We start from the raw sequence: 27,593 nt of genomic DNA, 5'->3' as shown, positions 1-27,593 counted from the left end.
ACTGACTCTACTTTCGCGAACGAGTACTTTCAAGTAGAAAAAAAATGAAAATAAAAAACTATCGCGACCGAAAATCTCAACCGGCGAACAAATGATTCTACTTTCGCGACACACAAAGCAAAGAGTGTCCCGAAACTCTGAAAATAATTTGAGATTGTACGCAACAAACACTGACTCTAGTTCCGCGAAGACCATAATACATCTCCGGTGAGATCCTAATCGGCGCCAGTTCGCTCCGCATAAACAGAAAAAACTTCGATGTAAACAAACACTGACTCGACTCGACCGCCTTGCACGCGGCCACCAAATACTGTGGAAAAAAAAGGGGGGAAAGAAATACAATACGGCGCACGTGCACCGGCTTAGCCCTTTTATTTTTATATTTTACCAAGTGTTTTTATCATGAAAATACTGTCATTCGACGATAAATATTCAAATATGAATTTAACTACGCAAAGGTACCATAGTTAAAAAATATTCCAAAATAATTCTCCATTGTTTCAATATATTATATTCATTACTGATATATATTTGTTACTAATATATTATATTGAAGACATTCGTCGTTAGAGTTTAAGAATGTTCGTTATTTCTGTCTACATCGCGTACCGAATTTTATAAATATTGAGAAAATCGTTGCAAGGATTAAGGCTTCGTTATTTACTTAAGCTTCCATGAGCATCGTAAACTACGCAGCTTCTATATGTATAATTAAACTTACACTCGAAACCGTATATGTATAAATACAAATACGATGACATCGTAATGATAAACTCGAAAAATTATTAAAATTTAAACAATTTCGCGACCGAGATCCAGTAAACTATGAGTATTTCGAATTGAAACTTCTGGAACATTCCCGTTTAAATTTCCTAATGGTCAAACAAGAAGCCATATTGAATGCTTCAATTGCGTTTGAACGCGAAATATTTCTCGAAAAAATTCTTGTTTGCTTTCAGCACAGTTAATCAGAAAATCGCGATCAAGTTTACGGTCAAAACAGTAAAAGTGTACTAAAATAAAAATATCTAGTGGAATATTAACTATTTTGTTGTAATACATCACCAGAATTCACCAATTTCCCGCCAAATTGCGTCTAATGGGATTGGCATCGTTGGCGCGTTCTTTCTAGCCAGAATTCTGGAACAGAAAATAAACGTTAATACTAAGTAATTATACTAAATTAACAATGACTGAGTCACAACGAAACAATTATTGACTCAAAGAGTATCGCTAAAGATTGCAAATTAAACAAAAACTGCGTAAATACTAATTGGTACCGGGAGAGAACAGAAATCGTGAAACCAGTTCACTTTATCCAGCAATACCGAGTTAATTTACGATTATTTGCATTGAATTGAATAGATACTAAACAAATGTAACGATAGAGTGGTAATGTAGATACTAATAGCATAAATAATTTAAAGTGAAAAGTAATAATACTTACTTCGCCACGAGCGAGATCACTACACGTCTAATCAGTCCAGCTTCCCTGAGATGAACGACCGTTACGCTGCTGACTGGCTGTCATTGGTTGATTCGGTTATGTATAAGGCCTGTGATTGGTGCGTCGGTTGGTGAAGAACGTGAGGATTGGTCGCTTTCCTGCTTGCTCAACTTTCTATTTGAACGAAATAGAATATTTACCGCTGAATTATATTTCAATATATTTTCTTATATGCACCCGAGATTAATTCAGGAGGGAATGACTATCATGAAAGGGAAACAAAGAGAAACACGCTATCCCCGAAAATGTGATATTCCACTTCCTAATAGATCGAAAGTATTAATTTTACTCTCGTCTTCTCGAAGTTTTCAATCCTCCAATGGTTCTCTAACGCCATCTATGATAAATATATGCTGTCAATTTGACAATGATGCCAAAGTTTATGAAATACAATACAATAGATATTACCAGTTAAATAATAGATCAAAACTATTTTTCATGAAGAAAGCTTGACTAGCTAAGCTCTAGTTGGTCGAAGTTCATTGTTTAATTACTTCCTCACCAATTACCAGAAGGTAATTGATTGTGCGTATTAGGATTCTTATATCACGTTATCAGCTAAGAAAAATATAAAAACGAATAAAAAGGGAACGTGGGAAACGTAACATTACTAAAATGTTCATTAACGATGAAATTTAGAATATGTTATCATATTTCATCACTATTACAATATTCATCTTTTAAACCGAAGCATCGGATATTTTTATACTCACCAAATCATATTGAATGAATGGAATATATAATGCTCCATTTGTGCTAATAATACTCAGAATTCATGCTTTATCGGTAACGTCGGGTATTGGCACTGAAATGGTAAGAGGGTTACGTAGCCCTCCGAATGTAGGACAAAAAAGAGCATTGAATGATAGGTCTATTCTATACCTAGTCGATGCTTACTATCACCTACTATTTACTTGAATTTGATGCGTTTTTTCTTGTGATCTGGTATTCAGAGTGGTTCAGAGCGATAATGCCATCGAAGAAATTTAATGCAGTGACGTCTCACTTTGAAGAATGAAAAAAGAATCATTGTTCCATTGTATATACTACTGTATACTATACAATGTGTACACATATATGTTCGCAATATATGTACACAATCGTATGTTCTGCCACGTTTAAAACTGTCGACAGTTTTTCTTAGATAATTTTTACAGATAATCTTATTTCTTAAGATAAATGCATTAAATGAATCATATTCTAGATCGTTTTCTACATATATGTACATTTCTATCGGAACTTAAAAGCATAAAATGTTGAGAAATAAAAATTAAGAACATTTAATAAACATAAACATGCTTTTTGCGCTAAGAAATTTAATTGGGAAAACAATACAGCAGTACATGTATATCAGCCTGAATGTTTTAAATGGGCTGTCGTCAGGTGTATGACATACATGACATACGTGCCAGTGTTGTTCGTAGCAGACTGGGTGTTATCAGGACATGAAACAGCTGAATTTGACTTTTAGCCAGTGAATTATCAAGCGAAGAAAATTTGAACGTTGATAAATTAGAAGACGTAAGTACGCGGAGATTGGTGCACCAAGTATTTTTTTGTGAGAATTTTGTCTATTTATTTACTTTAAAATGGAGTATCCGTTGTGTCCCATGTTTTACGGTGGGTCGTAAAAAGGAACGAGCTAACCGTGTTCAGAAACGAGTGCTAAGTGTTATCTAATTACTCAACAATGCGTAGTTAAGATATAAGTCATGTAAAAACCTGGCATGTCCCTTTATCATCGTACTATTTCGTAACGAACATTTTCGTACAAGATTCGATAACCTTCGTTGCTATAACAAACATTTCACGGCCCTTGCTCATAACCGAGCCTTACTTGAATGCATTTAAACTTCAAACTGAATGCGGATAAAATAACACTGTAAACGTAACATGAAATGAAAAACGAAATAGTTCTGTTTAAATAGTCCACATGTTGAAGAAAAATATTTTAGTGTTTCTATCCTGCTTTATTTATTTATTATAGACAATGCCATGGATTGCTGTTATTCCAATAGAAATGGAAGTCTTGCAGCAGAAAAAGAACTTCCAAACATCTCTAGTCCAGAGATGTTCAACAGTGATGACGAAGATGATCAGCAAAAGAATGAAACATTAGAAGATGAGACAGTGGCAGTGCCAGCTAGTCCTGAGAAACCTTCTCAAGCTGACTTAGTTGCTACATCTGATAATAATTTATTAGCCAAAATCAATAAATTTTTAAGTGGAGTACCACCACCACCTAAGCTTACAATCTGTAGAACTGATTGTTCAGAATTGCTGTTACATATTTATGAAAATCGCCATCTGTTTTGGACACCAAATGTATTGCCACCAGAGAAACAAGCACAACCTGATATAAGGCAAGAATCTCCAGAACAACAGAAAGAGAACATTAGTACAAATAATTCTTATCAGCGTACCAAAAGCACATCTAGAAATTTGTCTAATGCTTTCGATGCATGTGATCCACAATGTCAAAATAATATTAGTAATAATTTAGAAACAAAGGATGTTATGAGTAACATTTCCCGTGATAATTTTAGAATAGACCAAGTAGTTCCTAGTAATAAGAACAATGCACTGCATGCTGATGAAAGTACAACAAATACTTTGAGAACTGACCAAGTACAAGTGCCTGCAACTGAAGATAATACAAAACAAACACTTTCCAGTTCTACATTAGAACAAATGCTTCTTTATCACACTGTTGATGAGAAAGAAGTTGCTGATCTGACATGGCCTGAAGCATATTGTCATAAATGTTATGGTATTCAGTGAGTACATAAGCATTTTATACAGCTCAACTCTCTACATATAACTATAAACATATTTTATAATACATTCAATCATATTTTAGTTACAACAGAAGTAGAGCAGTGGAGGAGTTTCAGAGCCTATCAATGAAATTATGTGAAAGATATATAGGGGTTGAAACTCAATCTACTTGTACTGTATGGTTCTCTAAGCATGCACCAGGAAGTGCTAAAAAGCGAAATAATTTAGCTAAACGTAATAATGGTCAAAGTCCAGGGAAGAGACTAAGTCATTTGACGCGGAGGCGGAAAACATTCTCTAGTGCGAATTTACAGGGATTAGCGCTCAATAATAAAAAACTTCTAGTTTTAAATATTAAGTACGTAATTAAGCTTATAACACCGTGGTTTATTAATTCGATTTAATTTAAACAATAAATTTATCCTTGTTCCCTTCAATTTAGGAAACCTACTGTTAAGAAAGGAAAAAGTCCAAGAGGGAAGAGTCCACGGTGTAAGAGTCCAAGGGGGACCCCCAGGAGTTCAACTAAAAAAAAAGTAGCTCGAAGACTCGCTTTAGACGGTCCTAGCCCTTTAAAAGTAAAAATAGAGACATCGAAGCGGGCCTTATTTCAAAGTCCACCTGCCGATAGAGCGGGGCCGAGTAAGTTACTCTCAACTGGAGCGAACGCTCAGAGCATTAAGCGTGCGTTGTTCACAAGTGGGTCAAAGGAAAATGATTCTGATGCAATGGAAAAGATAGAAGGATCAAGAAAAAGGAAAAGCGAGGAAGAATTGGAGGGGCCACGATATAAGTGGCCAAAGAGTTTATCCTTTGACTGCACCCGTGAATTGGTTAATAATACTGTATCTCCGTGGGATAGGCATTCATCTAGTAATATAATTGAAAAGAATAAGACATCTTTAATTGAAAGACGAACCGAACTTAGTGATGCGCATAGAAAGGTGCGTATTTTGTGAATTAATTTCAATTCCCTTGTTTTTCTTTTTCAACAAGCATTCGTAAAGTATGATGAAAAATATGTACATATATATATAGATATATATATTTTTTAGAAACTACTGTGGGCAGTAGCGGAAACTTTAAAAACTAAAGGAATTGGCATGACTCATCCACACTTCAAGCAGTATGCTACTAATTTAGCGCGGACCATCAAGAAATGTATGCCGGATCTTGAGAATAGAAATATTCCCCGCAAGCCAGGGAGTACTAGTGATCGCATGTTAAAACTAGCGGAACATCATGTTTTATTCGTAATCGACGCGGGACCAACCGACTGACAATACTCACCCGCTGTTAGATTCCAAGAAATTGACTCAACTTTACGCAAAGGTCGTTATTTAAAGTACGAATTATCGTTTGGTATGTCGGCATGGCATACACTTACGGACAGTGAATTTTATTTAACGAAATATATAAAGAGATATACTTGAAATGTATTATATCGAAACCACGCGTGGAGACTTATCGACGCGCAAATGTGTGACTGTTAATACAAAAAAAAAAATGTGTGAAGTATTAGCTATTTTTTTACTGCATAAACGAGAAAGGTTGTTTCAAATATGCCTATTTTTATTAGCGGTAAAATAGTATATATATATATTTCACAACTTATAAATAATTAATAAAAGGTGCTTCTTTGAAACAAAAACGTAATTTGCAATTAATTTTAGAAACAACGCATGTATACATATACACATACATAGATGAATCATATCTGGTATACGGTTGTATCTAAAACGTTAAGGGGGCGAGTAAAAAAATAAAGACTAATCGCGATTGCAGCCGCGATACTCGTTTATTCTTTCGGTTTTTATTCCGTGTTTTGGTGACCCACCCTGGCGATCACCTCATCCAATATTTGCGTTAGTTCCTTGTTTTCTTTAGTCTTTTGCTCGACCAATTCGGCTAGCGAATTACTTTTAAGCTCTGCTTTTCGTACCATGGCGTGGAGCTTTACTACTTCGTCTTCGTGTTGTTTCCGTATGACTTCCAAATCAGAGTTAGCCCTGAAATATTCAATATAAAGCAATGTGTTAAGTATCTGCATGCTATGCTTACAGCTTACGTAGATACGTACTTCTCGAGTTGGGCTGTAGCATGATTTTTCAAGTTATCATACCGCGTTTGTAAACACTTTATAGTCTCCATATTTTCCTGGATACTTTCCCTCAGCACTATCTCATTATTTTTGTATACCGATACGACTCCTTTCACTTTTTCATACTTCTGGTGAACATCGTTGAATGCAGCCTCTGTGTTCGACAAGTGAACATTTGTGGCTTGTAGTTCATCCTGTATCTTTGTCTTCTCTTGTTCGAAACTCGTGCGGTCCCTTTCTTTCTCCGTGAGCAGTCGGCTAATCGATTTTTCATATTCTTCAACTACGACCCTATGAACGATACTCCTAGTTATCTAGACTATATTAGAAACAGAATATTCTACAGGTAACGAATAACTTACGTCATTTGAGATTTACTCTTTACCTCCTGCGCTATTTGTGCCTGTAACTGATTAATCTTTTCTTGGAAAGAATTCTTTTGTCTTTCCAATTCAGCCTTGTGCTCTTTTTTTTGTTTCTCCAGTTCGTCCTCTAATTGGAGTACAGTTGCCCTAACTAATTCTAACTCTTTGCTCAAATTAACATCGTTAATTAGCGGAGTGTCTGATTTTGGTTCCTCTGCAGACTGTTCCTGTACAAACCCGTTTAATACAATGGTCGATTCCTGAATTATTTCTAAATATGTATATATATATATATGTACATTGTAACAACTACTCACAATTTTTTCCCTAGGTTCGTCCATTTTTTGTGTCATGCTCGTAGAAATTGGGCTGTAAAAAAGTAGCCTGTCTATAGCCGCTATGGCAGGATTACGTTTCGGAGTAACGATGTTTGGTGGTGGGCTCTCAGTTTTTCCATTTTGCTCCTCATTAATAGTGTCTGTGTTTCCTTGGGGCAACATACTGGTATCCCCAACCAATGGGTCGAACTTTACATATAAAGAATCCGCTCTAAGACGGTTTATGGTTTTAGAATTACCCTGACAGCTTAGAAAATCGAAGCAGGTTGGATCTTGGAATACTGAAAATAATAATCGTCGTTAATATTAGCGTGTTAACGAAGTGAAAATTTCAATGGTAACGGTACTCACTTTCGGATGTTGCGCTAATAAAACGGTCACTCTCTTCTGGGAACTCCAACGATGAATTCCAAATATCGTTGGCGATCTCTTCGGCAGCCGACTGCAGTTCATCGAAGTTCGGCTGTTCGATATCAGTGGGTAAAACTAGCGTGGTGCTTTGCCTCTGTGGCTTAAATTCCGTATATTGCTCTGCATCCAATGCAGTCTCCGAATCCAAAGAGACACTCTCGAAAGTCAGTGTCCTGTCTAACTTGTCCTCGGGGGTTTCCTTCTCGATTTCGTCTTCTTTTTCGTCCACCGATTCTATCGCATCTGTTTTCTCTAATACGTCTGCGCTTTTATCATCCAAATGCTCATTCGACTCAGTATTCTCTACTTCCTTCTCGACTGAAGGAGAAACGTTCACCTCTGGGATATCTACTTTTGAATTAACTTCAACGTTACTGCTGGTTTTGTCGTTTTCAGTCTCCAAGGGACTCCTCCATAACTTCGAAACCTCGTTCTCGGATTCCTGTGTGCTCGGCGCAGGAGGAGCAGTATCGTTTAATAAAATTGTGCAACTTTCTCTGCTGATAGCGACGACATTGTCATCGCAAAGATCAGATAAAATCGTTTCTACACGATTACTACCTACGTCCTCGGTTTCTTGTTTGAGACTCTTCGGTAGGTTCTCCGGTAACTCGGTCGCGCTTTCAGAATCGTTCACAGGAGACGAAGACCTCACCAATGGACTATGTTCATTGCCAGCTTCGTGGGCGTCGCTTTCGGATAATCGCGTCGAGTCGGTTAAATGCAACGATGGCAATGTCGATATACTAGGCAACGATATGTCCTCTGCATGTTCTGTCGACACGGACACCGAGTTCACAAAGTCTACCGCGGAGAACGATACGATATTTACAGTAACGGGGTCAACCTGGACCTGATGAGTATTCTCTATCACGATCTGTTCATCGACGCTAGGAGCATCTGGGCTCTCTTTGACGGATGACAAACAGACCGTGGAGTTTAAGTTAGCCTCCTCTGTGCTGCAATGTGGCAGTGGAAGTTCGTCGACGTAGTCGGAGGTACAGGTTTGAACGCTATCGATTAGGTCACTGGCTGTACTAGGGGAAACCGATCTCTCGATTGGTTCCTCTGTCTGTATCACGGGAGTTATAAAAATCGGTCGATCTTGGTAATCCTGTGTACCACTGATCGGCGAACACGACCTAGATGTGCTGACATCGATCGCCTCAACGATTTCGGGACAGTCCAACGGCGAGACGTCGTCGATTAGATCTCTGGTCAGCTCGGCAATCGGTTCGTCGGTGGCAGACGCGAACGTTTGATCCTGACTAAGATCCTGAGTGTTCTGTAGCGTCTCGAATGATTGGTCCTCTTCGCTCCTGATCTGTATTTCCGCGCAACCGAGAATCAGGTCTTCGACACCCGGTATAGTGGTGTTCGTGTAGGACTTGTTCCAGATCTCATTGGGGCTCACGGGCAACGAGTCCGGGCATATGCCGTTGCTGCTTTTTGTGCTGAGAGTGCTGCTTAGACTCTGGAAACTACTAGCCGATGACAGAGACGATTCTGGGGCCGAGTAGGTGATTGATCCGACGTCGGCGAATTCCCGGGCGAAACGGACCTTCACCTCATGCTCTGCTGCTGTTGTTTTTTGTAGCAAACTGTCGTTGCCGCTCTGACGAAAAGAAAACAGAGGTGGACATTAGTTCTATGATCTAAGAAGTATAACAATCGTATCCAAACGAATACTCAGTCATTCAAACTCCATTCGCACCGGATGATAATGTACACTTTTACGAAATCCATGAAACTATAGCTCGGAAATACACACTCCTCCCCTTTCGATCCATTCCACACAACACAGAACCAGTCAAAAACTGCAAGTTTTCTCGTGACATAGGACGTCGTGTTACACGGAAAATATACCGGTGTCGGGGACGACGACGTCCTTGCCGGGTTCGCGGCGGTGCGTTGCAGTAACTTATTGATATATTCCATTTTTTTAATCCGTCAAACACCCCCTTGTTCAATGTGCGTGTCTATCGGGCCAGTTCGCCGTTCACTGAGCCATAATCAGCTGACCACGAGATCCCGAACCGCGCGAACATCGGGTGGATTTCTTTCAGGAATTGCGCAACAATCTTCGCCGCTGCGACTAATTATAAAATATACAGGGACGGACGGGCGAGGGAAGGAATTATGTTTTGCTGAATCTTGCGCCAGTATCTCGGCGCCCGTCGGTATCGATGCCAAGAGAACAGTTACGAGCGAACGCGATGGCTCGCGTTGTCGAGAGAAAAAGATCGTACTCGCGGGGACCGAATCGTCCGATGAATCGGATTCGCGGATGTGATATCACGGTAAGTGGAAGAAGCGTTTCCTCCTGTGATCGAACTACTTTATCGTGGTTGTATCGAATTTAATCGCAAGGCAATCGAATTGTAATTCGAGCGAAGAACGGAAAGCAAGCGTGGTTGATCGTTATCGCCTTTTGGGACTAATTGTACCGTCAATCCTGTTTGTAAATACGTACAAGATACGGTTCTTTGCGTTCTCTAGGGAGTTCCGTTCTGTCCTCGTTCGAATCGTAATTTCGATCGAGTTATCGCGACAAGATACAATCGACGAATGTTCCTGAACAGCTCAAAGAAATTGGCTTCTCGCGAGACATTCCTATCTTCCCAAAACCGAGTTTCGAAACCGACGATGACCTCTCTGCTCCGACGAAACCAGTTCGTCTAACGTTATTCGATCCGTAAAGTCCACTCTGTCTCCGAGGGTTACTGATCTCTCTCTCTCTCTCCCGTGGAAAATATACGTTATACCGTTGTTCGAATTTAATTTCAAACCCGAGACCATCGAATACACGGTGATTACTCGCAGACGGCCGGTTCGAGAAGCGGAGACGGTCGCGGGAATTTTTCAGCTCGGGCAATCTTCGGCGTATCGATCGCCGAACGACTCCGCGAGCGTATATGTATATAATGTGGAAAACGAGACGTTCGTTGCGGGATTACCTTATGGACGAGATTCCCCATGTCTTCCCGAAAGGACCTCCACTTTCGGCGCTCGCTCGCGGCCGATACGAGGCCATATTTACACGCGGGTGTCACGGAACCCCACGGCGGCCAACTTCTTTCTTGCTTTCCCCACCTATGTGCCCTCTCGCCCCCGAGAAGAGACACACGCTTATTTCCGACGATACGAAACGTCTTTCGTCTGCCATTCACCCCAATCCCGCTTTTGTATATTTTTTCCTCTGCTCATTTTTAGAGCGGCGCGCAACCCGTTCACCACCCCAGTCCTCCCCATTCGTCCATCGTGTCCCTTTCTCTCGTGTCCAACAAATCGAGAATACCGTACACGCGTGTTTCCAGTTCACTGACTCCGAAGCATTCAGTGACGTAACGTTCAATTAATCAGCAAAACACGGGGAAACCGTTCTCCAGCTGGTTGTTTATCGCTCTAATCGTGTTAGTGGATCATATCGCCGTAATTTCATAGTACAACCTTATCGTTCTGTTTAACAGTAGGACAATCGGATAAAAGAAAAATCATCCGATTCATCTATCGAGAACGCGCCAATTAAATAACAGGTTAGGGTATCCCGCGTGCTCGACGAATTAACCCAATCGTCTCGTTTTCAAACGGACCACGATAAATGGTAATTAACACGCAGCCCGGTGTACCTCCTCCATTGCGTTCGATCATCGTGTGCATTTGCGGGAATTGTAGACAGCTTTTTCACAAGGTGTAACAAATGCATTTAGAAAGTAGAACAACGCGTAAACCGCGGGCGCCCGGTAATCCTGTACACGCTGCCGAGCACTCGCATGTGCGTATACGCGGGAATAATTCTTGCCGTACTGTAGGGGGTCAATGGATGGTTCCATCGGTAAGAATCATCGCAGCAATGCGTACTATGTACTAGTATTTACGTTAGGCAGTTGTGTACCGCTGAACTAAAACATTTCGTTCGGTTTCTTCGTTCTTTCGTCACTTGTATTACGTAACTCCGAGAAATCGTTCATTGTCAGCTGATTTTGACATGCATCAGCCTCGTGGGATATACGAACACGTATGAGAGTCCGAGGGTCCTTTGCACTTCATCTACAGACACTTTGTTAACATTTCGGGTAGCAGGTTGCTTCCGTGCCCTTCCTGCGAAAATTTTGATTTCTCAGCGGATTCGACATTGTCTGGTATAGTTAAGTTAGGCCAATCGAACGTTAGAATGTAATTGTCCTTCGTATTCTTGCGAGTGCATCGCGAAAAACTACGACGCGGGGACTGGCAGGAAATCGATCGTAGAAAGTATGGAAACGTGCATGAATAGTATATAGGCTGACAGGTTTTTAAAACGAGGATGTCACGATCCGGCGTCACGTGATTATGTCTGTTGACGTTTCCGGGTGTAAGTCGTATCCTTTCGGTGGACCTCTAGCTGGTCGGCTGAATAATAAAAAGTAAGAAGATCCTTGACAGCTGTGTAACGCTGTCGAAACAATTTGTCCAAAAAGGACACGACTCGCACACAAACGCCTCGACAGTAACAAGCTGTAATATCTTCAGGAGCAGGCTGATTGACGTTGCCTACTCGATTCTGCATTATAAGGACATATCCGCGGACCGTGACGAATCGTAGTGTGTGTCGTGCGCTTTTACTTGCTAATCCACGGTATAAACCAACCGTGTACACGCTCGAGCACGCAGCTCGAGTCCGATGCATTGGAGCGAGCGAACCGATATGCAATCGGTGGCAATTCCCTTCGAAACTCGAGAAGCTTGCAGTCTCCTTATTCGGCGCGTTCTTGACATCATCGAAAGACCCCGCGCACAACACACACACACACACACACCGCATGAGTCATTCCCATCTGGCCGCGATGACAAGAAGGAAGGAAGAAGGAGGGAGAGAGAGTGTGACACTACTTGGAGGGGTGTGTCTTTCTCTCTATGATCCGTTCGTTACTCAATTTCTTCGAGCCTACTCGAGGATCAAAAACGGGACACGTTGTATGGATACGTCGTCGATCGAACACGTTTGATTCGATGGAACGACGTTAAAACACGAGAAAGAAACCAGGTCCGAGCAATGGAAACGGAGCCTCGCGGTCTGTTCGTCATCGCGACGGACCTGTCGTAACAGCAGCCACTCACCCGAACCCGACGATCATCAACCGAGGATACCTCTGGTTAAAATTCTAATATTAGCGCAGCGCATTCTCCAGTCGATACTCTAGACATCCACCACTACCACACTGGGTTGGCACGCGCGACACGAACCGACCGAACGTACACGCATGTAGATGTGTATGGACGCGCGCGTGTGTTTGTGCGCGCACACCACCCACCACCACACCAGTGACCAGCCAGAGAACCGCGATGATTACATACTGGCGAAACGCTGCAGCGTCACGGCTCACCTTTCGACAGGACGATTTCGTGCTCCAACATGGAACAAGCTTCTAGGTCGGAATGTAAGACAGCTGGCGACGGAAGATTCATCGCCAATGTCCTGCCACGATAATAACCGTACTAACACACTTGCTCTCTACCTCTTAACACCGCTGTTCCAACGTCGAACCGCGCACACGCCGCACGGGCATTATGCTACAAAGATCACCAACTATGGAAGTGGTGGGACACGGTTTCGAAGCACGCGAGAACCACGGTAACGGAGTGGCGCTATCTGGAGTAACACGTGGACACCCCGTTAATCAAGCCCTTCGCTGCCGTGATGGTAAATTAATCATTGTTCGATCGATACGACAGATCGTAAAGCTATTCTCCCGTGTCAACGGTTCAGAAATGATTCTTGTACAGTTTCTCCCGCGCAACTTGCGAAAGGAAATACATACTGTATGCACTTCCTTGATGTGTAGTTGGCGGGAACGATAGATCATAAGGTAGACCCTTGATTGATGCGGGTTCCACTGATAGTGTAAGGCTGCATTACTCCGTTTCAGCTCCGGGTCGATTTTATGTTCATAATACCTTTTGCCGTGTTACCCGGTGCCTTTGTTCGTGGAAAGTGGATCGAAATGGGGGCGATTCGAATGTAACTGAATATAATTTTAGATAAGAAAGTTGGAGCATTTTTCCAGCTTTCCAAAGGTAAAAACAGGTATCTATATTTGATATCTAAACGCGTAAAATATCTAAAGCAAAAGGATTACATTTTGATTTCATGTAGAATTAACATTCTTGTTTATGATATGCATCTTGTGCAGTGAGAATACTGAATATTCTCCATCTCATCCTTATTAATCGACACTTTCACTCGATTGGAGATAGCTATGCGTAATTCGAGCACCATGAAGCTTTCTGCACAGTAGATTAGATCGACGCGATATAGAAGATACCGAATATTGTAAGTTTAATAATGTTTCTCCTACAATCAACCTCAAGAATTGTTTTTAAACTTTCCTCTTCCATAGCCGATCATTCGATCGATAAAACAGATTGCACTAATTTGATAGCGTGTATAAATTTTACAGCGCTTTCACTTCGCCTAAAAGGCATAAATCTATACATTCTTGCAGGAAAATAAAATTTAGTAGAGACGGTAACCGGTTTAAGAGATAAACCAGTTTTTGTCTCATGCGTGCGAAAAACGCGGACATTTTTCGCGAGCAAGTTACGAAAGGTCTATGGCCCTAGGTGTATACTATAAGGGGTTAACTGTAACCTATTAATTGACAATTCGCCGCGCGTGGCAGATATTACGATATGTACAAATATGCTACTAATATACAGTTATACCAGGTGTCGTCGTAGCAGTAAGTGTCATAAAGTATTAGACATTGTTCTCACGAAAAACATTGTCAGTGGGGACAGTAAAATACTATGTGTAGCGATAGGCCCTGAGCAAACAAATTCAAACATATTCGAATATACATTCTATATGTCGAAAAGTTTAATCTTAGAAAGGTAAAATATCCATCACTGACAGACTATTTTGTATAAACCCAAAGTAAAAAGCAATTCTACTGCCTGTGGATTTTCGAGAAAAAGAAGTCTTAATAGTTCTTATCAAGATACCTTATGTAATGTATAATAAAAATTGGGCGTCTATCAATGTTCATTCACGAAAAATAATTCCTCGAATTTCCTACGAGCATGCGTGCTATCCGAATGTCAAATACATGTTCTTCCGCGGGAAGCGAAACTTATTTTCGGTTTCAAGGTGCTCCTGGAGATTCAAGGTTTATTTATAGGGATTCTCTGGCTGTTCGCGACTGTTAGCAATAAAAACAAGGAGAAAGAGGGGAAAAGGAACGGCATAAAAAGAACGGCGAGCTTGACGGTAGCTAAGTGTTTGTGATCACGTGCATAAATACGAGTTATCAAGTACAGAAAAGAGAAACGTATGAATACCTTAATTCGTGACGTTTGCATCGGAGGTGAATTGTGAAGGGATGCGGTGATTTCGCGAAGCACCACTCGGGTGCCTTCACGAACCGAACCGCCGATGCTCCTTGGACTTGACATTCCGACGATATCACACAATCCTTGCTACAGATTCGTTGTCAGTTTCATAAAATGCATTCGCCACTACCGAAAAATTCAGATCCACGAGTATTGTGTTGAATTGTAACGCGTTTCGTACACAAATCGGAAACCCTTGAAAATGATCGGCGTCAGCATTCACATCCTCTGTTATACGACGTAACGAACAAAGAGACGATTTCCTCCAAGCACGTATTCCCGCCAAATTTTGTAGTCGTTTCACGTCACGTTCAATAATTGTCGATTAGGTGCGATATTAGAAGAAGTAAACAACTAAAATTCGACGAAATTGCACGCACAAGCTCTTCGATACCGTCACTATTACAATGTTTGGCACGCCGCAACCGCTTTCTTAACGGACGTCTGCCGTTTGACAACTCAAATGCGGACGAGAGGACCAATGGCAAGGCGTCACTGTTTGTTTCGAGGAATCGCCACGGCGCTGTTGGCCGTTTTCGCGGTTGATAATACCGACACCGACATACGAACAATCGTCGACTGTTTTTTGACTACACGAGATTGCTGGTTAGATTCTGTAATTGTATCATAATGTAATTTTTTTTTTTTTCGTTGTACTCGACATTGAAGATGTTAATAAGAATGTAGCTGTGTAAGAAAAATCTCCAATTTAAATGTGAGATTTACAAATATTTATTGTCAAATTTTTCATATAAATGTGTATAAACCGCCGCGTCACTACATGCAAGGCAGTGTAAATCGATCACGAAGTTTCTTATTCAATAATTAGTAGTCTTATCTATCGCTCATGCATTCATTCCTTCGCACCCGCTCCGCTATTCTTTATTTTTTTTGTGTACTTATTAACAGTACCTCACAATGTACATATACATAGAAATACATTCACCCGGCTCAGTAACGCATTGTTATAATACGCTGCGTTAAAATAAAGCGAATTATATAAAAGAATACTATTCACAATGCTCTCCTTTAAATTGACACTAATAAAAACAGTTGCATTCTAAGGACACTTTTGAAGGCACTAATCTGAATTTCTGGCAGTATTAATAACTGATAATTCACCCTAACGTATTAATATAATGCATCGTGTTTCACTGCGGGGGTATAATCACAGAAATTAAGCCATAGGCTTCCATCATGTAAGTTTACGTTTCTTCACACAAGGCACTTTTTTGTTTTTAAACGTCTATAATAAAATAAGTAAAATTAAATTAACTCTGTGCCACTTTCGGACACCATTGAAAATGGTTAACACCTTGTACTGTAAGTCTTACTACAACAAATAGAAGTATCATTGCATGAAACAATGGATTTATACAGAGAAGCACCGTATTATATACGACATTAACAGTACGTGCCGTATCTGCCGTGCACGGATGCGATCCCATAGTTTGTAACACACGTGCAAATTTACACGATGGCAGTGTTATTCGAAGCAATGAAACGATATCTCCTAGTAGACATACACACTATAGTGTCTAATTAAAATCATTCACCAACAGTTGGTAAACAGACCACTTCATGTTCAAGAATGAAGTGTACATATATATAATTATGTATATGGATGCAACTGTGGCGGAGGACGTGACGGTGTTGTAGAATTCTTCTGACTACTAGATGGCGGAGTTAAAAGGCCGCTATCGTTTGGGCTTTGTCTTCCAGACTCCGTATTAGAATCGGATTCAGTTGCGTCGACAGACGGGATGTCATCAGCTAATCGCTGCTGTGCCCTTTCTAACATGTTCAAGTCGACTACGTGTGTTTGGATACGATGAGATTCATCCATCACTATATTGGGCACTGTTGCCCTGAGACCAGACCCAGAATTAGACTCCACAGGTGGTACTGTAGACCTTAAAAGGAACTGAGAACCTTCTTCTGCTGCTATTATCGCAAAAGGGGTGAGCCATTTGACACAGGGTGCCAGTTGCTCCCATGGAATGCGTGACACCCTCAAGGCACATTCCCTTCCTTGTGTGTGATAGATGGCTGCTGCTGCTATGTGACTATATGGGAATTTTAAACTTCCTTCATCCAAAGTTGCTAGATCTAAAACTTGAGCAGCTTGGGAAAATTGTAGACCCCCATACTGAGGGTAGATAAAGGCACTTGGTCTAGACCAATCACCCGACTCAATTTGCATATAAATATTAAGCCAGCCAGGAGCAGTAATGGGAGATAAATTCCAACTAAGACCTTTCAAGATGACCAATTCTTTTCCTAAAATTTCTTCTTCTGTACATGCTCCATCTGTGACATATGCAAACTCTGCTATTTTGGGGGGATATATTTCTTCAACCTGTATATAAAAAAAAAACAAATATATATATATGTATATTTTAGTTCCATGAACTCAATTCTCTAATTGAAGAATAACAAAAGAGAAAAAACAAACAAATACAAACCTTGGCAGCTATGAACAGGCATGTGATGCCTATTAACTGCAACTGATTCTTGGGTACATTTTGATGAATGGACAGATATCTGTCTATGTAGTCCATTGCAAGGTAATAAGTTTCTCTATGTAGTTTATATACTTCACAGACTTCAATTAACCAGTCCAATAGAATTGCCCTCATACGTGGTTGTAATGTTGGATGCCTTTGAAACATCTGAGGGTTCCTTTGGGTAACAGTCTTCTGGTCTCCCAGACACATGAGAGACCAGACCTGGGAACCATCAGCCCATGGAAAGGAAGGCAAAGGACTAGGTCTGTTTGTGATATTATTGGATGAAGATGGTGTCAGGAAACAAGTGGCATTTCGTAGTTCTGACCATGTGGCTGGCTCCTGTTGCTCCTTCAATGGAGATACCTGATGAGATGTGCATGAATTTTCCAATGAATGCACTGATTGACAAGACTCTGTATATGATACATTCGACAATGCTGGTATTTTACTAGGAGGATACACATTCTCCGAATCCTCAGAGTGCTCTGTTGTACGTCTTTTCCGTTTCAAAGATTGTGTTGCAACTTTGCCTCCTTGCAAATAAGTTTGTGATTTTTTTCCCTGTAAACTAAATACACCAAGAAGATCATTTTTTAATATTGTTCTCATAAAACCTTCAAATACATGTTTAAAAATAATAAAGAAAATGTAACATTGAAATAGAATCAATCAAAGCATTTCTACAATGCATCAAAGAAGTACGTTATATTATGTCTAATATTTTTTTCAACTTTGTACATATCATGTACATATTTCATATACTACTATAGGAACCCATGAATGGCTCATAAATCATTTAATAAAAATTGGTACATATATTATTAACGAAATACCCATAAATCTACGAAAAAGCGTATGCCCACTAAAAAAGGTTATACACGCATATTTTTACATTTTTTTTCTCAATTAGGTAATGCAATGGATTTCTCAGACTAAATGAATCAATTCCCAAGAAACTGGAAGTGTTTCTGGCGAAATATCTAGAGGATAAAACGAAATTTCAGGACCAAATGGAAAGTCGTTCGCTTACCTCGTCTGTGGCATCTTGTCGTAGAATTGTCGACGTGTTCAGAAAATATTCCCAACGCGAACAGGCTTTTTTAATTTAAGCAACGACTCGCAGACACCTCGATGGAACATCCACTGTATTTCTGTAGCGTATGCTGAAGAATTTTCCCAGGAAAAAGGCCGAAAAGTAAAAGAGCGCGCGAAGCTCACACGCAGCCGATCGCCATAATGCACGTATACTTGGCTGCCTTTGATTCAATATTTAATATCGTAACTTCTTGTTTACAACGAATTAAGACACACGAAAATTCCTCGTAATCCTTTCTGATGCTATTTTATGCCTCAGAATATCACAGAACGGTAAATCTTGAGAAAATTAAGGGACGTGGAAGTCGAAGCGCGGGAGACCAGCGCGCGAAACGATGACCAACCCCTGCTTGCAATCTGCCACAGTCACGCCCTCTATATATACACCATAACCTCAATAGGGCGGAAAACAACCGAGTATCATTAAAAGTGTCTCTTCAAGGTTCAATTATCCAATTCCAATACAAAAATCCTGGTATTTCTGTAGCTATGCATTGAATTTATCGACTATGCAAACATGGTGTAACGCTGGCGTCGTTTGACAGACGCCCGTCTTGTCACGACGTTTTTCCGTGTGAAAATGTCACGGAAATTTGTACAAAACACCGTATATTATCCGGGAGAATCGTATGTTGCTGCTACAGTATGATACATTCGTATTAAAATGCGAAATAACGCGTACAGACGATGCATAAATCCGAGGAGTCACAGCACCCACGCGTACTGCGCATCTGTATTTCCCGCTCGATTATACCACAACTTTTACCAAAACCGAGGAAACTTAAGGTCACACTCGAATCCACCGTGCACTGCTCACTTAAAGCTGTCGGTTTGTTCTGTTGATAGCGGCACATGTACACAGAATGATGGTTTTAAATCGCGGACTAGCGTTTACGAATTGCTTTCGCGGGAACGCGAAACTAATGCGCACCGGCAGTACATCCGTGGCGCTGCTGTGCAACCGTAAGCGCGTCTCTCATTGGCCGTTACGAGGAGCACAGCTGGCGCTCAGCTGATCCTCCGTAACGCACACAACCGCGGGGGCCAATGCACGCATGCACTTACGCCCAAGCCACGCGGGAAATGTACGCGCGTAAATTGTTAGGCGCGATCCCAAGCCACGGAAATAATAAGAAGACCGCCTTTGCCACGTATCGTGCCTACCTGGTGTCCCGTAAGTTAGCAGCTTAGGTGTTTCATTGAATTTCTAAATGGACCTTTCTGTTTTATAATGGCATTTGTTAATAATGGTATAATTGGCCAAATGAATAAATAAACAACATTATATTTGTTTAATTAACGAGTAATTCCATTTTAATATGTCAAGAATTATACAGTTAACATTTACACGGCTTAGTATTAACATCTCGAAAAATGTAGGAGCTCCGAAGAATAAATTAACAGATGAATTAGCCTGTTTAATTTATAAATTGCAAATCAAAGTCATCCGATTAAAATGATCGTTGTTATTAATGTTGTATGCTGTTGGCAGAAATACTAGGGCTATCCTATGCGACCTATCAGCTTCGTTAAAATTTATTTTCATCGTTGTAGTTGCGGATCGAAGAAAATAGACCAGATCAATCTAGGAAGGTCCTACACGAGGAATTAGTAAAGGAATAGACATACATTTTTCCTTCTTTCGTGGGAAAGTGTATTTTAGACTTGAAATATTTTAGTAGCTAGGAAAATATAATATTTGGAAATAAAATTCATCGCATTTCTCACATTAAAATTTCACTTTTTTCTAAACAAATTATTGTACCACAAAATAGCAGAATGATAAGTACGGTTACTACTTTTTATACGGTTCATTTTTATCAACAGATTATTGTAGTTTCTGAAATGACCTATGTATGGCGCTTTATTCGATGTTGCAATTCCGGAAGATATTTGGCCGTCTATTTTAAACATTTTCGATGCTGTTTCTAATGATTCAAAAAACATAAATCGCAAATATTCTGCATTGGTGTTTGGTGAATGCTTTATCAAATCTCTAGAAATCTGTGTTTTGCATAAGTAACTTTTAGTTGTGTTTTTAATTAATATTTAATTTTTTACACGAAATGGCGAATGAAGTTTTAAAAAACGTGTGGCGCCATCTACAACAAAATGCTCAAGCTACTAACCAATTAGTTCGCAAATTTACCGTGAGATGACACGACAGTGTCATTGATAGTCCCTCCACCGTTTACAAATTTTATATTTAATATAAATATGTTGCCTTCAAAACTGATATCAACTACAAGATATTAATTGCCGCATTATTAACTATTAATTGACCGAGTAGCGATGAAGAAAAATACCAAGAATACATACACCATAAAAAATTATAACATCCTGGTGTAATAGGAATGATTAAAATAAGATTTATTAATTAACAATGCTTGGGGATTAAATTTATGAATATTTTCAGCCGATCACATCAGATAAGTCATCCTCTACGAGTTGTACAGGAATGGTCTTCGTTTCTGCGAGGATCTGCGTCGATTCGACAAATAAAATACTTTGCGTCAATGACCAAATCGCAAGAGCTAAAATGCTACTTCACTACGAACTGCTCAGTATCATCGAGACAAGATATGTATATTTATAGGGAAACCTGTTTGCAATATAATCAACGCCAGTCCCAGGCGCCTCAGTATCGTTTCAACCGGCGAAGTCATCAGATGCAATCATGACCGCCACAACTATCAAGTGGATTCTCGTTGCTTTATTGTTTAACGTTCTCCAGGAAAACTTGGCACAATATGTTCCTCCTACTCCCACCGTCGAACCGCTTTATCCAAAAGGTCTACGGATGTCAATTCCCCGTAAGTAGACATTTCTTTGTTTTAATCTTAATTCAAGTTAAATACATCATCCTATAACAATAGTCATGTTAATATCGTTGAGCAATACGGCGAGTACAAGAAACGGAATATATATCGAAGGAGGAAAAGCTTGACATATTGTGAAATGTAGTGATAATTGCAGAGACATTGTTCAAAGAACTATGAAAATCCCCTTGATTAGAAATAGCGTTTAACATAGAAGCTAAACAAGAAATTAAAAACTTTTATAATTTAATTTCCATCGGTATATCTGAAAGAACAGATGGTTGTCTCTAGAGAATACCGTAATCCTCCCACAACTAGCAAAACCGTGTATCAATGTTATTTAGCCGTTATGCTTCACCTAACCCGAATCGTTATCGTTACTTTTGCTGTGATACGATTTTGTCAAAAAACAAAATGATCAATATCTCAAAGTTTCAATGTTACAACTTGAAAAATTAATAATAATAACTGAACGAACAATTGAAATAATCCTTTTTTTCCAGACGAGGATGGAATCTCTTTGGTGGCTTACCACGTAAAATTCAACGAAGATTTTGAAGGTCTCGAGGCCGGGACCATCGCCAGGGACATTGTAAAAGTAAAAAATGGCCGTTGGACTTACGAGGATCGGGGCACTAAACTGAAACCTGGCGATACGATTTATTATTGGGTCCATGTAGTCTACGATCGTCTCGGTTACAATTTACTCGATCAACAACACGTTGTCACTGGTTGGTTTCCTCTAAAAAAAAGAACATAAATTAGTTCCCGTGAAACACAGACCGTTTGAATCGTTTCAAAAAGGTGTTCTCCGAAATGTTTCTAGAATAAAATATACCATTACGTGACGATCGCTTCAATATCAAACAGTTTTTGTTAGGACATAACAGTTACGCCTTTATCTTGTATATTACACTGCTTAGAATTTTACAACTACGATGGAACACCAATGAGCAGTACACCAAGCGGTGGTTGCCTGATACCTTCAGAAACAAAGACATATGTTCGCGACGAGAAGACTCAACAATTAAGACGCAACAACGTCTGTTCAGGTCAATTAATATTCGAGGAGAACTTCGATTCACTAGATAAAAATCGTTGGAAGATCATTGAACGTTTCTCGAATCCTCCAGTAAGTACCCAGTAACCGGTTCTTGGAAGGCCTTTTTTTCTACTGTAAATATAAACGTGGACCGTTCTTTTCGTGGATCAGTCTTATTTTCATTACAGAGATAACAAAAATATTTTATTTATTTATTTCAGAACCTTGAATTTGTCGTATACCTGAACGACGAGGACAACGTTTACGTCAAGGATGGCGCGTTGCACGTTAAACCGGTTCTCACTAAAGATAAATTCGGTGATCAGTTCGTGCAGGATGGTACTATGGTTCTGAACAAGTATGAATACTACTCTTTAGTGAAACAGTATTGTTTATATTATTCTCACGACGTTTCATTTATTCGATGTATTTTCAGGTGTACCGGGGAAATCGATACCAGGGATTGCAAACGAACCGCGCTTGGCTGGAACATCTTACCTCCCATTGCATCGGGACGATTGAATACTAAGCCGTCTTTTAACTTTTTGTATGGAAAGATCGAAATTCGGGCTAAATTACCGCGTGGTGATTGGATATATCCGTGTACGTTACATTTATTATCGTGAAATTCAGGCTCTAAGATCAGTGCCCTGTTCGCGTAGGTCAGGATAACGTTAATATTCACCTTTTTGTTTTAGTGATCACTCTAGAAAGCTCAGATGAACCTTCAAACATGTCATCCTTCTGCAACATAATAATCGCTCATTCGGTTGGCAATCCTTCGCTGAGACTGCGCGACGGTCAGGATGTAAGCAGTCATCTTCTTATGGGTGGCGTACACGTGATAAATCTAAGCAACATTAATCAACAAGACAATCGATTGCATCTTCCGTCGAAGATTTCGACTTCACCGTGGTTCGATGATTACCACGTATATGAACTCGAGTGGAGGAACGGTCAAATCATTCTCAAAGTTGATGGCGAACAGTATGGAGTACAAAATGTGCCGGCTATGTACGATATTCCAGTAAGTAGTTGCTATTTGTTCATAAACATTCTGTTTTTACTTAAAGAAACGTAATTTCCCTTCGGCTATTACGTTTGACGATGTTATCAATCAGTTTCTAAATTAACTATGTACGAATCAAAAATACGTATTTGATTTTTTAGATTTTATTAAATTAATTGTTTGTATACTCCCAGGTTTATCTCAATGTGGGCGTAGCAGTCGGAGGACACGTCCTCTTCCCCGACAGATCCATAAGCGGCAACTATGAGAAACCCTGGAGAAATGTAGCCTCAAAGGTACCACCAACCGCTTCTACTTCTGAATTATTATCAAATCGATACTTAACAATGCATTTTTCATTGCAGGCGTTATACCAGTTCTGTCAAGCGGAGAACAACTGGCTGAGCACGTGGAGGCAAGGGGACACACAGCTTTCCATAGACTACATTAAAGTACGGGCGATCTAAGCGCCGTACTCCGATCCAGGAACCTCTGACACGCCACACATATTAATCACATTATCCTTTGTAACTCCACTTATCCGTACTTCGCTGGAATACGCGCGAAACAGAGTGATCACAAAGGAAGCGGCGGTGGTACCAAGATGGCGGCCGGCACAGGCTGCCGAAAGATGGCATCAGGATGAAATCCAGAACCCAATAAGTCTATCAACCACTGTCCACGGTGTCCGTAACGTCTCTGGTAATCGTGAGATGCTCTTGGTCCATCGTCAGGTCTGAACTCGAAGGTCATCTTTTTTCTCGTGTCCGGCGTGGCTACCAACCGTAAAAGTCCCTGGATGCTGTTTCGCGGCCATTCCCAGAGTCCTCCGCCAGACCAGAGTGTCCGGAACATCCCTGCCCATCTCGAGGGAGACAAATCGAACGGCAGTGTCCTGGCCACTCGCGTTTGAACCGTAGACTCAACCGCTATGCACATCTGTACACGTAATAAAAATGTATCGAATAGCTTTTTTTACGCTTAACTTTTCTTTTGTACGCACCAACAGACCACTTACCGCGATTACTAATATTAACGAAAGAATTATGAAACGCATACTTCTTTTTCGTGTTTTTTTTTTGTTTTTCTTTTTTTTAGTGCTTCTGTTAGAACGTCCGGGTAGGAAGACACGGAATGAAGAGTTCCATCGTTCATTCCGTAGTGTCACCTTTATATTCTCGGGGTGGGGGAGGGTATCGTGCATAGAATACCGTTGATCGATCCGGAATTGTCATTCGATGAACGAAACGCAGCATTGTCTTTCAAACGGCTCGCGCCTCGTTATCCTGGCCGTCGGACTTTTTTTTACTTTCACTGGGTACGACGTTGCGCCAGAGTCCAGTTGATTTCTTCTTTCCTCTACGTACACGGACTTTGGCGTGCCCGAGGAGACAGACGAGATTTAGTTAGTATTCCACGCTCGTCACGGCGTCATCGCTTCACAGGTCTATCCTTCTACGTGACTCTACGCGCGGCTGTCGCGAGTTGGATCAACATGAATTTCCATCGTAATTTGGTAGTTTCGACGTTTCGTTAGTCATATAAATAGAAAGTTATTTTAACAGTTACACGACTTAAAGAGTATTTTATTTTAATAATACACTAAAGGAATCAGTTAATGAAACTGTTAGAACAATGATTAGTTCAATAGTTAACAACATCGTGTTATTAGTTAAGAGTTAAGCAATTGAAAATTAGGAATGATCAGTGATATGTTGTTGCATTGAAGTGAAACAACCTACAGCAGACTCTTTAACAAATTTAAATGCAATTCAACAACATTGTTTGTACAATAATAACAATAATTGATGGCCATTAATAATTGACTGTAATTCTTGAGATATTTTTGTTTAGCACTCGCTCGAATCAGGACTTGCACGGTTACGTAACCCTGCATTGCCTTAATGTACCTTTCGTTCGATACGTTAATTCATTTCAGGTGATTCTGACCGTCGTCCTGTTGACACTTCACAGCGACAAATGCCGATCAGCCGCCGATCCAGTTAGCATTTTCTCATTTATTCACGACCTCGTTCAATACAACGTAGCGGGGGTACCGATCATCCATGAGGCAAGTAGTTTCTTGTATGAAATAAAAAAAAAAGAAATTAAAAATGACTAAAAAATGTAATGAAAACACGGCAAGTAAGACTGAACCGATATATGTATATATATGTATTGCATCACACAGCGCACACAATGGGATTTCGATCCGGAAGTCGGGAAGCAGAGAAGAGTCAGATACGAGCAGGAAAATGGCCGTCGCGGTGACATCGCGATCGCGAAGATCGGCATGGGTATCGGGTACAAAGGACCATGGGGATCGCCCGCGTGAAAACTAATCTATAAAAAAAGTTAATGATTTGTAAATAGAAGTAGGCTGAAAATCAATGTACAATTTCGTTTAAGACTTATATTCCATTGATAATAAGGCGTATGATGTATTATAGTAAGTACAGTTGGATTGTTCATGGTCACTTCTTCACCATAAAAACATAGAATGATGAGAGTAATATAGGTGACCTGGAAAAAGCAATAAACTTTGATCCGATGTAAACTTATATAGGGCGTTTCATGAAAAATGGATACACAAGACATTAAAAAATTGGACCACGTATATAATAATTAAAAATATAAGTCAAATAAATGAGCATAATCCACTCCTAAAACTATGCCCGTATTTTATAAAACAGTGAATAGGTACAAGAGATCTTTCCAATTGTACGAAATAAATTGAGAATATACATTATCAATGATTCTATTTCTTTCTCCCCGCAACTTCTCTCCAATGGCGTAAGTTCTAACTCGACCAATATGGAAACGATGTTCTTTCTTCGACCTTGAGAAATTTCGTCACCGGTCGTCGCGTAATCGACCTTCGACGAATTTCGGGGAACAAGGGGATGCAACGTGTGTACGTCTCAAGGTTCCTTGGATCGTCGTCACGATGTCAAACGTGCAACAACTGTACAAAGTACAATGTAACCTGTTCTCGACTTTCACTTGGTCGGCGTCGAAGGAAGAACGAAGGTGGGGAGCGGTGATAGGTGGAGAAGCACGGTAACGGATTCCCGGATAAGGCTGGCAAAAGGTGGAGTCAGAAAAACGGAAACAGACCGATCGTACGGGCCGTAGTGTATCACCGTCTCTTGCCATTCGTCGAGAACCAATTCAGTTACGCGATCGGGACCATTGGGCCTAGTTTCGGTAGGAAGCCAGACCCTGTTTGTTGTTACGCGAATATCGACGAACTTTCGAAACTTTCGTTCCTGGCGGTCAGCGTTATGGCAAGACAGGCTTCTTCTGTGAGTACAATGACGTATTATAATTAAAGAAACATGAAATTCTGATTGAAAAAATGGTTTAAATACCGTGAAAATTGTTCGCGTAACGATAAGAACACTAAAGAAGGAACGATTTTGTTAAAGTGGGTGACTGCTTGACCCCTTCCGGTGCACATTTATTTTATCTTGCCAATATTTACCATAAAATATTCAATGTGATAAATATTTCGTAAACGAAAATGAAAATAATTCTTTCGCCTTTTTTATCATTTATCTTCGCTATTCGTTCTGTAGGTATATCATGAACCTGTACTTCTAGTAACGGTGCAATTAAGTTATCACGTATAATTTTAGACGCGTTACCAACTATGTACTAACGACACCGTTTTTGTCAAGCTACGGTTTCGACACGTTTAACGTTAATCGACCTGATTTCGCAGTGGACGACCGTGATCTTTGCAACGGTGATTGTTGCTTTTCTTCTGGGGTTGATTGCTGAGAACGAGGCGACGATAGCTCAGCCAAAGGCGCCCAATTTTCAATACTTTGAACGGTGAGGGACATGAACTTTAGAATTCTCAATTTACTACGACCGTTACACAAGTTACTTTGAATAAAAGTAATAGTAGTCAAAATATATGTACTAATTATCGTATACAGGCCCAAATATCGCTATCCATACTATGACGAGAATGGCAGAGGAAAATTACTCTATGGCTATGGAGGTCCTGATCTTTACCAATACAAAACTTATAGTGCCCTTGAGGGGATCCATTAATATAAGGGAGTATTAATGCCACGAAAATCTACCAGTAATGGTTCAACTACTTGTAAAGTGATACATAGTATATACACGATTCTGCTTCCGATTACAAGAAACTTTGTACTATTTCGCGTGTAAACATTTAGTATATTAATATATTACAGCCTAGTACATTATTTGTGCGTTATCAGTACATTTCT

At 40.2% G+C, this 27,593-nt stretch overlaps 6 protein-coding genes across 7 annotated transcripts; 4 read left to right on the top strand and 2 right to left on the bottom strand.

Moving 5' to 3' along the window:
• Positions 1-2,952: 2,952 nt before the first annotated feature.
• On the top strand, positions 2,953-5,933 carry LOC107189793. The gene is made up of 5 exons (XM_015578446.1): positions 2,953-3,028; positions 3,495-4,284; positions 4,368-4,643; positions 4,728-5,229; positions 5,341-5,933. The coding sequence occupies exons 2-5, from the start codon at positions 3,503-3,505 to the stop codon at positions 5,563-5,565; spliced, it is 1,785 nt and encodes a 594-aa protein (XP_015433932.1). The 5' UTR covers positions 2,953-3,028; positions 3,495-3,502; the 3' UTR covers positions 5,566-5,933.
• On the bottom strand, positions 5,925-15,427 carry LOC107189792. 2 transcript variants are annotated; one of them, XM_015578444.1, is made up of 6 exons: positions 14,821-15,427; positions 7,441-9,115; positions 7,069-7,370; positions 6,749-6,978; positions 6,366-6,677; positions 5,925-6,294 (listed from the first exon to the last, which is right to left on the bottom strand). In XM_015578444.1, exons 1-6 carry the CDS (start codon positions 14,932-14,934, stop codon positions 6,099-6,101), a joined length of 2,829 nt encoding a protein of 942 aa, XP_015433930.1. In that variant the 5' UTR covers positions 14,935-15,427; the 3' UTR covers positions 5,925-6,098. The 2 variants fall into 2 exon arrangements, with proteins under 2 accessions (XP_015433930.1, XP_015433931.1); XM_015578445.1 differs by lacking the exon at positions 14,821-15,427 and adding an exon at positions 9,367-9,468.
• Positions 15,428-15,558: 131 nt separating this feature from the next.
• LOC107189708 (G1/S-specific cyclin-E) lies at positions 15,559-18,818 on the bottom strand. The gene is made up of 3 exons (XM_015578300.1): positions 18,412-18,818; positions 17,337-17,949; positions 15,559-17,230 (listed from the first exon to the last, which is right to left on the bottom strand). Exons 1-3 carry the CDS (start codon positions 18,423-18,425, stop codon positions 16,484-16,486), a joined length of 1,374 nt encoding a protein of 457 aa, XP_015433786.1. The 5' UTR covers positions 18,426-18,818; the 3' UTR covers positions 15,559-16,483.
• Positions 18,819-21,153: 2,335 nt separating this feature from the next.
• On the top strand, positions 21,154-23,907 carry LOC107189691 (beta-1,3-glucan-binding protein-like). The gene is made up of 8 exons (XM_015578273.1): positions 21,154-21,289; positions 21,799-22,026; positions 22,219-22,427; positions 22,559-22,695; positions 22,774-22,940; positions 23,036-23,364; positions 23,541-23,642; positions 23,712-23,907. The coding sequence occupies exons 1-8, from the start codon at positions 21,154-21,156 to the stop codon at positions 23,811-23,813; spliced, it is 1,410 nt and encodes a 469-aa protein (XP_015433759.1). The 3' UTR covers positions 23,814-23,907.
• Positions 23,908-24,815: 908 nt separating this feature from the next.
• On the top strand, positions 24,816-25,705 carry LOC107189690. Its single transcript, XM_015578272.1, is given in 3 exon segments — positions 24,816-24,862; positions 25,286-25,417; positions 25,538-25,705. Coding segments are annotated over 3 exon segments (321 nt in total). The 5' UTR covers positions 24,816-24,841.
• Positions 25,706-26,597: 892 nt separating this feature from the next.
• On the top strand, positions 26,598-27,426 carry LOC107189781. Its single transcript, XM_015578406.1, has 3 exons — positions 26,598-26,651; positions 27,071-27,183; positions 27,291-27,426. The coding sequence occupies exons 1-3, from the start codon at positions 26,631-26,633 to the stop codon at positions 27,406-27,408; spliced, it is 252 nt and encodes an 83-aa protein (XP_015433892.1). The 5' UTR covers positions 26,598-26,630; the 3' UTR covers positions 27,409-27,426.
• Positions 27,427-27,593: the final 167 nt, after the last annotated feature.

This window comes from Dufourea novaeangliae, unplaced genomic scaffold, assembly GCF_001272555.1.
Source record: "Dufourea novaeangliae isolate 0120121106 unplaced genomic scaffold, ASM127255v1 scaffold162, whole genome shotgun sequence".
NCBI classification, from domain to species: Eukaryota; Metazoa; Arthropoda; class Insecta; order Hymenoptera; family Halictidae; genus Dufourea; species Dufourea novaeangliae.
Note: the sequence above shows the minus strand (reverse complement) of the source record. Positions and strands in the feature narration are given on the sequence as shown.

What these genes read in the sequence shown, in the direction of transcription:
- LOC107189793 (XM_015578446.1), top strand. Translation starts at nt 3,503, where the DNA reads ATGGATTGCTGTTATTCCAATAGAAATGGAAGTCTTGCAGCAGAAAAA. An exon ending in CATAAATGTTATGGTATTCA is followed by an intron (nt 4,285 to 4,367) that starts GTGAGTACATAA and finishes ATCATATTTTAG; the next exon opens with TTACAACAGAAGTAGAGCAG. An exon ending in TTAGTGATGCGCATAGAAAG is followed by an intron (nt 5,230 to 5,340) that starts GTGCGTATTTTG and finishes TATATTTTTTAG; the next exon opens with AAACTACTGTGGGCAGTAGC.
- LOC107189792 (XM_015578444.1), bottom strand. Translation starts at nt 14,934, where the DNA reads ATGTCAAGTCCAAGGAGCATCGGCGGTTCGGTTCGTGAAGGCACCCGA. An exon ending in TATTAGCGCAACATCCGAAA is followed by an intron (nt 7,371 to 7,440) that starts GTGAGTACCGTT and finishes TATTATTTTCAG; the next exon opens with TATTCCAAGATCCAACCTGC. An exon ending in ACGAACCTAGGGAAAAAATT is followed by an intron (nt 6,979 to 7,068) that starts GTGAGTAGTTGT and finishes GGGTTTGTACAG; the next exon opens with GAACAGTCTGCAGAGGAACC.
- LOC107189708 (XM_015578300.1), bottom strand. An exon ending in GCCTGTTCATAGCTGCCAAG is followed by an intron (nt 17,231 to 17,336) that starts GTTTGTATTTGT and finishes TTTTATATACAG; the next exon opens with GTTGAAGAAATATATCCCCC.
- LOC107189691 (XM_015578273.1), top strand. Translation starts at nt 21,154, where the DNA reads ATGACCGCCACAACTATCAAGTGGATTCTCGTTGCTTTATTGTTTAAC. An exon ending in GGTACTATGGTTCTGAACAA is followed by an intron (nt 22,696 to 22,773) that starts GTATGAATACTA and finishes ATGTATTTTCAG; the next exon opens with GTGTACCGGGGAAATCGATA. An exon ending in TGGTGATTGGATATATCCGT is followed by an intron (nt 22,941 to 23,035) that starts GTACGTTACATT and finishes TTTTTGTTTTAG; the next exon opens with TGATCACTCTAGAAAGCTCA.
- LOC107189781 (XM_015578406.1), top strand. Translation starts at nt 26,631, where the DNA reads ATGGCAAGACAGGCTTCTTCT. An exon ending in TGGCAAGACAGGCTTCTTCT is followed by an intron (nt 26,652 to 27,070) that starts GTGAGTACAATG and finishes CTGATTTCGCAG; the next exon opens with TGGACGACCGTGATCTTTGC. An exon ending in AATTTTCAATACTTTGAACG is followed by an intron (nt 27,184 to 27,290) that starts GTGAGGGACATG and finishes TATCGTATACAG; the next exon opens with GCCCAAATATCGCTATCCAT.